General features: G+C 38.1%; 1 protein-coding gene and 1 long non-coding RNA gene across 7 annotated transcripts in view; both read right to left on the bottom strand.

The window, feature by feature from the left end:
• The window catches only part of Trpc1 (transient receptor potential cation channel subfamily C member 1), a 56,211-nt gene that overhangs the window by 6,241 nt on the left and 35,939 nt on the right, over positions 1-14,031 (bottom strand). For 4 of the 6 annotated variants that reach the window (XM_052717113.1, XM_052717102.1, XM_052717150.1 and 1 more), the window contains 2 exons: positions 8,095-8,234; positions 6,205-6,348 (listed from right to left, as the gene is read on the bottom strand). In XM_052717113.1, coding sequence (XP_052573073.1) covers positions 6,205-6,348; positions 8,095-8,234 — 284 coding nt within the window. The remainder of the gene's footprint in view (positions 1-6,204; positions 6,349-8,094; positions 8,235-14,031) is intronic. The other 2 variants (XM_052717131.1, XM_052717123.1) reach the window with 1 other exon arrangement.
• Positions 404-4,331, bottom strand: LOC128096992 (uncharacterized). Its single transcript, XR_008213776.1, has 2 exons — positions 2,903-4,331; positions 404-973 (listed from the first exon to the last, which is right to left on the bottom strand). It is a non-coding gene; the product is annotated as an uncharacterized LOC128096992 (long non-coding RNA).

The following is a 14,031-nucleotide window of genomic DNA, read 5'->3' on the forward strand; positions in this document are numbered from 1 at the left end:
CACACTAGGATCATGCAAGTATCACTCCATATTGCTGACAATATGGAGATTGTTTAAAGGCCAGTTGGCAGGGATAAAAGAAAGAACTCTCTGAAAATCCTAAGGGAAAATAAATGCTTATATTTATGTGACTTCTTAAAGTTTACAAATATTAAATCATTTCAAAATGAAGCATTTTATCTGATTTTGTAACTAATTCTCAACTAACTCCTGAAGAGCAGTATCAGCATCTGGGACTATGCTAATTTCTTCCCAAGAGTGAACATCCTTCCCTCACTTTTATAAGACAGTATTATGTGTGCAAGCCACTCTAGTAGCAAGAATTAATAATGACTATCTTTATGCGTTAGCATGGGGCAATGAGAAGTTTTATTCAAGCCTAATTTTATTTTCTTTCATACTCCTCCAATGTCTGAAGATTACATAGTTGGTTTTTTTTTTTGTTGTTGTTGTTGTTGTTGTTGTTGTTGTTTGAGACAGGGTTTCTCTGTGTAGCTTTGGCGCCTTTCCTGGAACTCACTCTGTAGTTCCATACCAGGCTGGCCTCGAACTCACAGAGGATCCACCTGCCTCTGTCTCCCAAGTGCTGGGATTAAAGGCGTGCGCCACCACTGCCCAGCCCAGATTACATAGTTTCAATAAATCTTGATTTTTTTTAAAAGAAAAATATTGGAACACTTGTGGGTTTTCTGTTTGTTTGTTTGTTTGTTTGTTTTTTGAGACAGAGTTTCTCTATGTAGCCCTAGCTATCCTGGAACTTGCTCTATAGACAGACCAAGCTGGCCTCAAAATACGTGAGAAAGAGATGTATTTTCCCTCTTAATGTACTAGCGGTATCTTAGTGGGTCACTTAGGAAAACAAAGCCATTCATTCAGACTATGAATATTCAGAATATATCCATACCTAAGTCAGCAGGGAATGTGCTAAGGCAGTAATAAAGCAAGTGCTTTTGACAACTTTAGGAAAAATGACCTTTGAAGAAAGTTCTGGCACTATTCACTCATCTATAAATAGAGTTTTTGAAAGTACCCACTTATAGTGATATAATCTTAATTTTCAAAAAAAAAATTTAATACAACTAAACTAAAAAAAAGGTGTAACCAATTTGAATATCAGGGTGAGTTAATACAGAAGGAGAACACCAGGAACTGACATCAGTTCTTACATAATACAAAACTAAAAATAGACAGGTGGATATCACAGTAGAGGGTACTGGCTGGAATACTAAACATGCGTGTGACAGGTCAGCAGCAAAAACAAACTTCTTGTGGATGGAAAGATCATAAGCACTATGCATTTGTAATATGATAATATCACATAAATCAAGTGTAAAGAAATGAAAAGAGAACTAAACCATCAATACTGAAGTTTACAAAGGAATTAATACTAGTGCAGACCGAGGAAAACCAGTCTTGGCTGTGAGAATCCTGGAAATGAAGCTTGTGCTAGAGCCCATCTGCTGTCCAGCACTAGAGGCTGAGGAAATAGGATCTGAAGAGCCCAGGGACTCCCAAGTCTGGGGAACAGTAAAAACCCCTGAGAGAGAAAAGAGGGCTGGGGACATGGGTCATCAGTAAGTGCCTCCTACACAGGCACGAGGATCCGAGATGGGACCCCCAGGGCCCGTGTAAAAATGCCAGGCGTAGTCATTTACAAGGAAGGAAGAGGAGGTGGACAGATCCCAGAGCTCAGTGGCCACACAACACGGGCAATCAATGAGTGCCAACGTCACTGAGAAACCCTGCTGTACAAGGTAAGGTGGAGAGCAATCAAGCGGGACACCGGAAACCAACCTCAGGCCTCCATACATATGTGCACATGCAAATGAACACACACACACACACACACACACACACACACACACACACACACACACACACATACACACACACACACACAATTTTAAACTGAAAAAAGGAAGGAGATAGGCAAGAAAGAGACAGAGACAAAGAGTAAGAGACACGACAGAGAGAGAGTAAGGTGGGAGATCAGAGGACACTATTATGAACAACAAATTGGGTAGTCCAAGTAGACGAACAGACTCCTTGAACTATACAACCTAGCAAGAATAAGTCATGAAGATATAGAAAGTCTGGACAGATCTCTAAGTTATAAAAAAATTGAATCAATAATAACAATCTCTTAACAAGGATCAGATGACTTCAGTGAAAAACTCTATGAAATGTTTTTTAAAACTTAATGCAAATCCATCTTGAAGTATTTGGAAAACATTTTCAACTCATTTTATGAGGCCGATGACAAAAATATCATTTATATCACCCTGATGCCAACAGCAGACAATGACTATAACAAAAGAGTGCTATAGGCTTAAACATCCCTGCAATATACATACAAAAATCTTTACCAAAATAAGGGCCAGTGAGATGGCTTAGCAGATAAAGGCACTTGCCCATTCTGACAACTTGAGCTTGGTCTGTACGATTTACATGCCATGGGCACATGCATATATGTGGTGATTTGAATAAAAATAGCCCCCATAGGCTCATATATTTGAATGCTTAGCCACCATGGAGTGCAACTGTTTGAAAAGAGTAGAAGGTGTGTTCTTGTTGGAGGTCTATCACTGGGAGTGAGCTTTGAGCCTTCAAAAGCCCATGTCAGGCCCAGTCTCTGTCTCTCTGTGTCTCCTCTGTCTCCCTCTCCACCTCCCCACAGCCCTTGCCCTCCTGCCCCTCCCTGTCTCTGCTCCCTGTGGATCAAGATGTAAAGCTCCAGGGTCATGTCTGCCTGTGTGCTACCATGCTCCCCCCCATGATGATAACGGACTAACCCTCTGAAACTGTAAGCCAGCCCTTCATTAAATGTTTTCTTTTATAAGTGTTGCCTTGGTCATGGTGTTGCTTTACAACAACAGAACACTGACTAAGACAGTATGCACACACCAAAATAAATAAATAAATGTAATAAAAATTGTAAAAGGAAAAAAGTCTTTACACAAACACTATCAAACCAAACTCAATAGTGCATGAAAAAAGCACATTCACTTCGAAATTAGGATTTATCTTTGGGATACAAGAAAAAATAATTTAGTGGCTATATCATCAAATGAATGAAAGAAGATAACAGTTACATAATTGGATCAATAAACCTAGAAAAAGCATACAATGAATTTCAATTCCCTTTTTAAGACCGAAAAAAAAAAATCCATTTTCAACAAAAACAGAAGGAAATTACCTGAACACAATATGTGCCATATATGAAAGCCCATAGCTAACAAAACCAGTAGTGAAAAACACACATTTTTATTGATATCAGGATCAGTCAAGGACTTCTCTTTATGTATCTGTCTACACAGTACTGAAAACTGCACTAAAAACAATTAAACAAGGAGGGGAAGGTATCCACACTGGAAAAGGTGAAACTGTCCCCTTTGAATATGAAATGATCCTTTGTGGAGAGAGAGTGACAAACACCCCATAACTGTTAGAACTGAGAACTAGAAATTAATCTGGAAACATTCCATCAAGCAAGATGAACAGGCAACAGTTGCATTTCTATATACGAGTTACACAACCATCTGAAAAGGGTCAAATATTATGAGAGCAAATCCTCTATAACAACATGAAAAAGAATGAGGCAGGATGGACCTAACCCTGAAGTAGAAGACCTACACACTGAAAACTCTAGAACACTGACAAAGAGACAGAAGAAGACACAGCAGATGTTCACAATTGTAAGTTAACTCTTAAAATTTCCACATTACCAAAATATTTAGAGTCGAGACAAAATCAAAACCCCAATAATATGCTTATATAAACACACAGAAATTATAAAATTTGCACGACCTCAAAAAAGACAATCTTGAGAACAAAGCTAAAGATAACACAGTCCCCAATTTCAACATATATTATAAAACAACAGTAATTTAAATGGTATCGAACTATAGTAAAGACTGATGTATAGACCAATGGGACAAAATAAAGACCTTGGAAATAAATGTAAAAATAAATAAACTTAACTTCTCTTCAACAACAGTACCAGGAAAACACAATGAGGAAACAGTAGTCTCTTCAACAAATGATGGTGGGGGGAAAATGACCATATTATCCACATGGAAAACAGTAAAATCGAACATTTATCTTACAGCATACAAATCTTACACCACACATACACACACACACGCACAATCAACTCAAAGTAGAAAAGATAATTAAAAATAAGGCTTGAAACTATAAAGTCTTAGAATAAAAATTACATGTTCAGCATTGTACTGGGCTAGTTTTATGTCAAGTTGACACAAGATAGAGTCATTTGGGATGAAGGAAACTCAGCTGAGGAAATGCTCCCACCAAATTGGCCTGTGGGGCATTTTCTTTTTTTTTTTTTTTTTTTTTTTTTTGGTTTTTTCGAGACAGGGTTTCTCTGTGTAGCTTTGCGCCTTTCCTGGAACTCGCTTTGGAGACCAGGATGGCCTCGAACTCACAGAGATCCGCCTGGCTCTGCCTCCCAAGTGCTGGGATTAAAGGCGTGCGCCACCACCGCCCGGCAAGGGCATTTTCTTAATTCAGAATTGATGTAGAAAGGTCCAGCTCACTGTGGGTGGTACCACCCTTGGGCTGGTGGTCCTGGATGCTATAAGAAAGCAGGCTGTGTTGTGGGATATTTTGATCACACTCTGACACTCCTGAGACTGCCCAATAAAGCTATACCTTGAATCAGGGGGCAGAGTCAGTGACCAGCTGACTGGAATTGGCCCTAGAGAAGGCAGCAATTTGGATAGAGAAGGCACATAGGCATGAAAGAGCAGGGATTAGAGATGGAGCTCTTAGTTCTGGGACAAAGGAAAAGATGTGTCTCTTGCTGTGTCTCTGACCAAAGAGTAAGGTCAGTTAGTTGCTACTCAGCCTCTCTGAGCTAGCAGGTTTTCACCCCAGCCTTTGACTTCTAAGTCTTATTGAAAAATAGAACAATAGAGACTTAATTTAAACCCACATATCATGGCCCCACTAGGCCTCGGCCTAAGTGGCTGGTGGGGCTGTGACTGAGGGGCCATGGGGCAGCAGACAATAATTAAAGTATCAGTAGATTCATGTGCAGCCACCAAGCTGACAGAAAAACATCAAGACTGAGCAAGCCATGAAGAGCAAGCCAGGTACCAGTATTCCTCAATGGCTTCTGTTCCAGTTTCCACTTCAAAGTCTCTGCCTTGACTTCCTGTTGACTTCCTGCAATGATGAACCTTGATGTAGGACTTTAAGCTTAAATAAGCCCTTTCCCAAGTTCCTTTAGGTCATGGTGTCTTATCAGAGGAAAAACAAAAAACCCTAACTGAGCCAGAAGTTGGTACCAGGTCATGGGGTACAGTTGTGACAGAACTGACTGTGAGTTAGCGGAGGATTGTGGTGGTATCTGAACTGTTTCCATATATGATGCTATTTCTTCCTCTTTAATCCATCTGGGATCTCTTCCTCTTCCCTCTTTTACTGTTTTATTTTTGGTAATTTAAAATGCCATTTTATGTCCTTTGTTGGTTTATTAACTATAACTGCTTTATTTCATAGACTGCCTTAGGGCTTATGACACCTATCTTATCACAGCCTAATTTCAAGTGATAGCATACTACTTTGTATATAGTTGAAAGCCATACAACAGTGTATTTCCATTTCTCCCAGAGGGTCTTTATGTTCCTATTGTCATTCATTTCACATGTATATCTCTATGTGTTAAAATCATGTAGATAGTATTTTTATTAAAAGCCAACTATCTTTCAAAGTTTAAATATAAACTTTATTTTGGTAAAAATCAGATTTTTTTATTACTCCTTTCTATGAAGCACAATTGTTTCGTTTTTTTCATTTTTTCAAGACAGGGTTTCTCTGTGTAGTTTTGGTGCCTGTCCTGGATCTTGCTCTATAGACCAGGCTGGCCTCGAACTCACAGAGATCCACCTGGCTCTGCCTCCTGTGTGCTGGGATTAAAGGCATGCGCCACCACTGCCCAGTCGCATAACAATTGTTTTAAGGATATCTATGGCCAGAGAATGAAGGGAGGAGGCCAATGGACTACAGCTTGAAAAGTTTACAATTTTTGAAAGAAAATTATCAATGAGCCAGAAGCAAAGTACTTGATAATCATTTTCAGATGCCAAATGTAGTTTTAACACCATGAGAACAGTGTTGAAGTGGATAAGCAGATGCAATAGTCGTGGCATGTAACAAACGTTCCTTAAGACCTTTATTTACCTGCAGTGGACCCAATATCGAGCTGGTTGTATACATAAAAAAGAGTCGGAGGTAACTCAGAACGTTAGCAAATGCAAAAAGCCCTTCTGCTACAAGTGTGGGGTGGAATGCATCCCAGTCCTTCCGGTCAGCAAAGTCATGAAACTGGAGGTGGGAAGAGAAGCCAAAGTCAATCAGAAAAATGAAGAGAAATATCATGAAATGTCTTAAAGAAAACTATCTTGTCTTCTTGTGGGAGATCTAAATAATGTTTTAGCCAAACAGAAGCTTTCCATGTATGCTAGGAAATACCGCTTTATATGCAGAAATTTACCAGAAATTTTCTAGTTAAAAAAAATTAAACAAGTTATAAAACTTATCATTAGGGGCTGGAGAGATGGCTCAGCGATTAAGAGCAATGGCTGCTCTTCCAGAGGTCCTGAGTTCAAACCCCAGCAACGACATGGTGGCTCACAACCATCTACAGTGGGGTCTGATGCTCTCTTCTGGCATAAAGGTGTATATGCAGCTAGATCACTTAGACACAAAATAAATAAATAAATCTTTAAAAAAAAGCAAAATGAAACAAAAAGATTATCATTGAACTTCTTATGAGGAAATATTGGCTAGTTTCCTTAAATTCTGTAACACAAATTGTGAGAATGTAGGCTGTCAGTTAATTAGATGTCATCCTAGGTCACACTAAACCTAGTCCTTTGACCTAGGAATTTAGAGCAAACCACAAAAGTTGCCCCCCTTTCAAGTAAAGAAATGCATTATTGTATCTAGACATGGAACATCTACTGTCCCACTGCAGAGACTGTATAACAGCTGTTCTGTGGAACTGTTAGCCACAAATCCTTCCACTCTCAAAGTGTCCTGTTTGGATTAGAAAACTACTTCTAGAACTAAAGAAATTAGTCTGAAAAATCAATGTCCCTCAACTATCAGCCATTCATTTACATATGACCAATTTTGACTTTTTAGTGACTTCTTACTCCAGTCATTTACTCTCTCTCTGACCAACATGATGCACACTATTGACCAATTAAAGAAACAGATGTTAAATAAAGTAAGCCAATAGAATCACTTTGCTCTATAATGTATAAATAGCCAAAAAATCATGAAATATTGTATATCTTAGTCCCTTAAATGTGACACCCCATAGCTAACATAGAGTCTATTATATTTTGTGGCTTTGAGAAGGCATAAATGTTGATGAAAGTAAAGTTAGAAGAGGTCTTAAGTATGGATGGTAAATGAGCTAAATGAAGAAATAAGACACTTGGTAGAAAGAAAATATCTAGCACCTGGATTTAAATCATCTTTTTTAAAAACACTATAGTCTTAGATATGTTGCTTAATATCTCTGAATCATTTTCTTACTTGCAAAATGAGGATAAGGACTTCTGTCTTAAAGAATTCCTGTGAGAATGCAATTAGACACAGTATATCTAACATCAACCATGGAATCTAGCATATGGTAGGTAATCATCAATTGTAAGGATAAAATTAGATGCAGTATATCTAACATCAACCATGAGACCCAACATATGGCAGGTAACCATCACTGAAAAGGTAAACCATTCAAACTACTAAAAAAGTAAGCAACTGGCCGGGCGGTGGTGGCGCACGCCTTTAATCCCAGCACTCGGGAGGCAGAGCCAGGCGGATCTCTGTGAGTTCGAGGCCAGCCTGTTCTACAGAGCGAGATCCAGGAAAGGCGCAAGGCTACACAGAGAAACCCTGTCTCGGAAAAAAAAAAAAAAAAAAGTAAGCAACTGGATTCACACAGATTATTTTAAAATGAAGACACACCAGACACATATTTGGGTCTATAGTAAGTTACATAGCAAAACATATTAATCTTTTAAATAGATGCTGTATCTTTGATTGACAGTGAATAGTCACCTTGTTGTGAGCCACCACTTTGAGGGCAAAGGTTGCCAAGTAGAGGGAATTCATGACAAAGCTGAGCTGGTTACGAGATTCTTCTAAAAAGTCTTCTAACCCTTCATACCAGAGTCTTTTAATGTCTGACCAAATCATCCCTAAAACAATAAAGAAAATAAGACTTATTAATTCAATAAGCTAAATAATACTTTAAGAGACAAAGTGTTTATAGTGCTTGGGTTAACTATAGCTGTATTCCAAAAGCAGTGGGGGTTGGGTGGAGTGGGGGAACAACAGCCTTTTAGTGAAAAGCTTTTAAAATTTGAAAGAAAAAAACACTTACGTTTCATGTGACTTGAAAAAAAACAACCTTAAGTTTCATACTGCCCAAAAAGGAATGTTAAGTGATGTGAAACAAACTAAGAGACAAGATAAATGCACGTATGCACACACACACACTCACACATATGGTTTTGTTCTTGACACTTTTCACTATTACACATAATATATTAATGACCTTATCCAGTCTAGTGGCTTTAAGTGACATCTATGTAACAAAAAGTCTCAAATTTCTATAATTTTTTGTGTGATCAGTGGGTGTATGCATGTGTGCACATATTGTAGAGAAGCCAGGGGCCAATGTCAGCTGATTTCCTCGTTCCCTCTCTACCTTACCTTTTGAGACAGGGTCTCAATGAACTCGGAGCTCACTGGTGGCTGGCCAACAAGCTCCAAGGATCCACCTGTCTTGGTCTTCACAGTTACAGATGCATGCTGTAGTACATGGCTTTTATGTGGTGTTGGGATCCTGAACTCAGGTCCTCAAGCTTGCACAGCAGGCATTCTACTGACTGAGCTGTCTCCCAGCTCCTTAAACACATACATTTAAGCTCAATTTATATTTACATAACAATTTCTATCTCCAAACCTCTCTCCTAAACTCAATTTATTTAGGCACTTTTTTGATCTGCACCTCTAATTGAAGATGCATCCGAACTGAGCTTATCTCAAATATACCACACTTACAGATTTTCTCATTTCAGTTACTAGCATTCCATCTCTCTAGTGTTCAATGCTAAACAATTCAAAACTTGAATCAACCCCAACTCCTGTTTCTTTTAAACTTCACATTCATAACAAAACCAAATCCTGCCCTTCCACATCCCTTTCAGGTAGAGATCCCAGATTCAGCCACCAATTCCACTCATCTCTACTCTGAACACTCTGGCAGGGACTCTAGAGTCACACTGACAACTCTACTCAACCCTATGACCTGCCTGGAGACCATGTGTCCCACACCTGCCTTCTAGCCCCCTCTCTGGCCCCTCCTCCTCAGATAGGGAGCCCAGAATTGTGACACCAACTCCACCCATCCTTGCAGCTAAGGGCTGCTGGTCTCCAGTGTGGATGCTAGACTCAATCACCAATTCCACAGGTTCCAACTGCCTGAGGACAATTTCTGAGCACTTCCTATAGATTTCCAAATGTTGGCTATGAGAATCTTCTAACATTACAGAAGGTCTGCTCCTGGGCTTAGAAACTTCACTTAGCTTACACTGAGCCATGACTACTTCTAACACCATATTCTATCATCACAGTCAACTGCCCCAAGACTGAAGCTTAAGCTGCATTCAGCTGGTCTACAACCTGACAAGTGCAGGTAACAGAAAACAGATCCAAACACCCACTCAAAATGCAAGACATGATTTTTCTATCAAGAAACACTACCCCTGGCCAAACTCCAGATATCTATGTACCATTGCAAAAACACAAACAAAATAAGACAACAGATCTTCTCCAACAATTAGTACTCAAATAATAATGTTCCTCAGAAAAGTGACTTAGATGGGTAGACCAGGCTAGCCTCAAACTCACAAAGTACTGCCTGTTTCTGTCTCCCAAGGGCTGGTATTGAAGGTGTGTGCCACCATACCTGACTAATCATTAAGGCATTTTAAAGAGACTATGAAGTAACAGAAGAACAAAGCTACAACATAACACATGAATGGAAATAAAGTAATTCTGGCTAACCAGCAGGCAGAATAATTTCATGTGAAAACATGAAACCTTGGAATAACACCTTTATTATGTAGTACTATAGTTTATGTAGAAACAAACTAAAACACATATAGAACTGACAGAAAAAAGAACATGAATATTCTACTTGGTAACTTTTTGCCAAAATGAGTGATAAAAACCATCTAAAAATGTTAAATGAAGAAGTCTTGCAGGTTGTATTTTATCAATTTAAATATTTTCTTACTTACCTAAGAGGAATAGAGATGAAAACTATCTGGGAACATATCTTGTTCAACCTCACCCCAGGAATAGAGATCACAAACTATAAAATCCACAGTCATACCTTCTCTAAGAACTCAAGTTATTATCTCATCCTAGATCACGGTGTACAATAATGTGTAAATCTTACTTATAAAACATTGCCAGATAACACTTTAGATGCTGATCCAAGAAAATGCTTTACTTCTGTATAATGCAGGATTCTATCTAAATACGACTCTACTCCATTATTTGGAGAAGGCCTTTGATCAAAACAGTTGACATGGGGCTGGAGAGATGGCTTACTAATCAAGAGCACATGCTGCTCTTACAGAGGACCCGGGTTTGGTTCCCAGCATTTGCATGGTGGCTCCACAACCATTCATGAGTTCAGCTCCAAGGCATCCAATGCCCTTTTTTTGACCTCCATGGACACCAGGCATACATGTGGTGCAAACACATACATGCAGGCAAAACACTCATGTACATAAAATAAATTAAATCAGTCTTTAAAAAGGCAGACATGTGAAAGTCTAGTGAGAACCACTGCCAAGTAGGCAGTTTCTCCTCTATCATTTAACACACACATACCTCTAAAATAAGGATCATATACTTGATGAATTTCAAAATTTTAGGGTACACTGTGTAAAACAGAGCTAGAGTAGCAATGGGAAACATAACTATAAACTATTACAAGCAATGCCATCACTATACTATCAGTGTTCCATTTGTTTTGGGTATACTTTGCTTCTTAGAATTAGTAATATTTAGTATGCATTAGGTTGCACTATTTTGAGATTTTTAAAGGTTTGAACCTCTCTCTCACTTTATACTTTCTCCTTTAATGTCTCATCCATGCCCAGTCACATACTATCTGTATGCAGATATTAAGATATTTCTACTTCAAGCTTGGACGACTTCTCGAGTGTCATGCTATATCACTCAATTGTCTGCCTTGAAGGCATTTTCTTCATTAGTGATAGATGGGGAAAGGCCCAGCCTATTGTGTGGGTGGTGCCATTCCTGGGCTGGGGGTCCTGAGTTCTATAAAAGGGAGGCTGAGCAAGTCATGATGAGCAAGCCAGCAAGCAGCTCCGTTCCATGGCCTCTGCATCAGCTCCTGCTTCCAGGTTCCTGTCCTGTTTGAGTTTCTGTCCCAATTTCCTTCAATGATGGACCATGATGTGGAAGTGTACACCAAATAAACCCTTTCCACCCCGATTTGCATTTTGGTCATGGTGTTTCATCACAGCAATAGAAACCCTAAGACAATGTTTTAGTTCACTTCTTACTTCCTCAACATCTTTTTAACTACCCCCCTGACTTGGGCACACACCTACATAATATACTTGGTACCCTAGCACCATGATCCTTCCTTAGTAGAGTAACATGTCTGCAACTGTTCACTGATTCTCAAATTAAATTTATTGTTGGTGGTATTGTTTGTGCCTCATAGACCACAATGTCAATGAGTGTAGGGGCTGTATCTGTTCCTTTCTATGCTTGGACAAAGGAGATATACAACGTTTTTTAATATATGTTTTTGCAATAGATGCTCTACTATGTTTAAAAACAAAAACATTAAGAAAAATGATACTATTCTGGATATTCATCAGCAAATTATTTCCTTCCTTTTAAAAAATGGTTTAAGTCGGGTGGTGGCAGTGGCGCATGCCTTTAATCCCAGCACTCAGGAGGCAGAGCCAGGCAGATCTCTGTGAGTTCGAGGCCAGCCTGGTCTATTGAGCGAGATCCAGGACAGGCACCAAAACTACACAGAGAAACCCTGTCTCGAAAAACCAAAAATAAAAAAAAAAATGGTTTAACATTATTTTTTTAAATGAAGCCTTAGAGAATAGCAGAAAATAATCTGGTCATTATGAATAAAAAGTTACTGTATTTCCTTGAAATTACTAAACTAATGAATGACTTTAGACAAACGGGCAAATGGTTCCTAGACAACCAATTATAACAAGTTTAGATATCTATATTTAAGGAGGCCCAGAGTGGTCAAGTTATTCAACAGGTGTAAGGAGACATGCCTGGCAAGGAGCATTCAGATCTAACTGTTTCAGAGTAGACGCTGTGCTGAGCAAGGTAAAAAACTTCAGGAAATTTACTAGTTTAACTCATCAATCCTTCTAGCGAGGCCGACAAGGGTTAGAAAACTGATCATATTATGTAAGCAGAGGAATACATATGAATACACACATAACATTACTGAAAATAGGGTCATCATATTTAAAAGGAAATAGCCATCATTTCTGAAAATCAATGCTATCTAAAAATGTTATAAGTCTGGGTCTAGTGAATTTTATTTACTGTTAAGATATATAAACAGATGGATTCTTTTTACTAGACTTGATGAATCTGAATCTTAATTTACAAAATCCAAGAATATTAGAATTTCTACTAAACAACAGGTTTATTCAAGGTATCTTATATTCAAGAGAAGATATATATAAGGGTCTTTCATAAATAGCATAAGTAAATATAAAGAAGTCTCTTCTTAGATATTTTTTACAACCTTTTAAACTTAATAATATAAAAATTTATATTGGAAAGCTACATATAATATATGGGAAATATAAATTATTTTCAAAATTAAAACATTAAATCTTAGGTAAGTAAAGAAACAGGAAACTGGAAAATATTAACATGAAATTCCTCTTTAACCTAGTGTACTATTTTTATTCTACCTACCTAACTTTACACATTAATACATCATGATTTGACTTGACTCTGAAATCAAGTCACTTGAAAATAATTGATTTTTTCATATTAAAATTACAATATATGAAAATTACATTTAACAGCAGAAGGAAAACAAAAAGTAGACATTTATCTAATAATGCAAACAAGAACAACAATCAAAAGATAAATATAATCAATATACCACAGATTATATTTTATAACCTTTTATTCTACAATAAACAGTCAATGGATAGTTGGGGCATGCTGAAGCTGAAGACACACAAAAGAAGAAAGGGATTCTCTAAAAGACCATAAATAAGCAGTGGGATTCTGCACGATCCCTTACCTTTCCATCAAAACAAGGTCCAGGACAGTTAGTCCCTGAAGAATGTCATGTAATACATTTACTATACAATGTAAGACTCATAAAATGTTTTTCAGAAAATAAAAACATTTTATTATTTTAAACTTATCATTTCTTCAGAGCTTAGATTACCAAGGCAAAAAACTGACCTACAGAGTGACTCACATGGGAGCCCTTTAAATCCAATCTCCATAATATAAAGTAAGTTATAACTACAAAACTTCGTAAATTCTTAGTAATAAGACCACTGAGACAATGAAACAAAATGGTTGTAAGACATTTGAAAGTCTGAAATTTGTTAGGTTTTAAGATATCAAGAAAAATTATGCCATATACAGAAGCATTCACTCATAAAAATTATGCTGTTGAATAATCATTAAGGATAAATAATTTTTAGGGCTGGGGAGATGGCTCAGTTGATAAAGCGCTTGCCACACAAGACTGGAGAAGTGAATTCTGATGCCCAGCATGGGCACAAAAAGCCAGGTGCAGCAGTGCACATCAGTAACCCCAGTGCTCTGCAGGTTGAGACAGACAGGTCCCTAGAGCCAGCCAGGCTATCCACATGGGTGAGATCCAGGTTCTGTGAGAGACCTTGTCTCAAAAAACAAGGTGGAGAG

The sequence above is a fragment of the Peromyscus californicus genome, unplaced genomic scaffold (genome assembly GCF_007827085.1).
Source record: "Peromyscus californicus insignis strain IS unplaced genomic scaffold, ASM782708v3 Scaffold_11__1_contigs__length_118956290, whole genome shotgun sequence".
NCBI classification, from domain to species: Eukaryota; Metazoa; Chordata; class Mammalia; order Rodentia; family Cricetidae; genus Peromyscus; species Peromyscus californicus.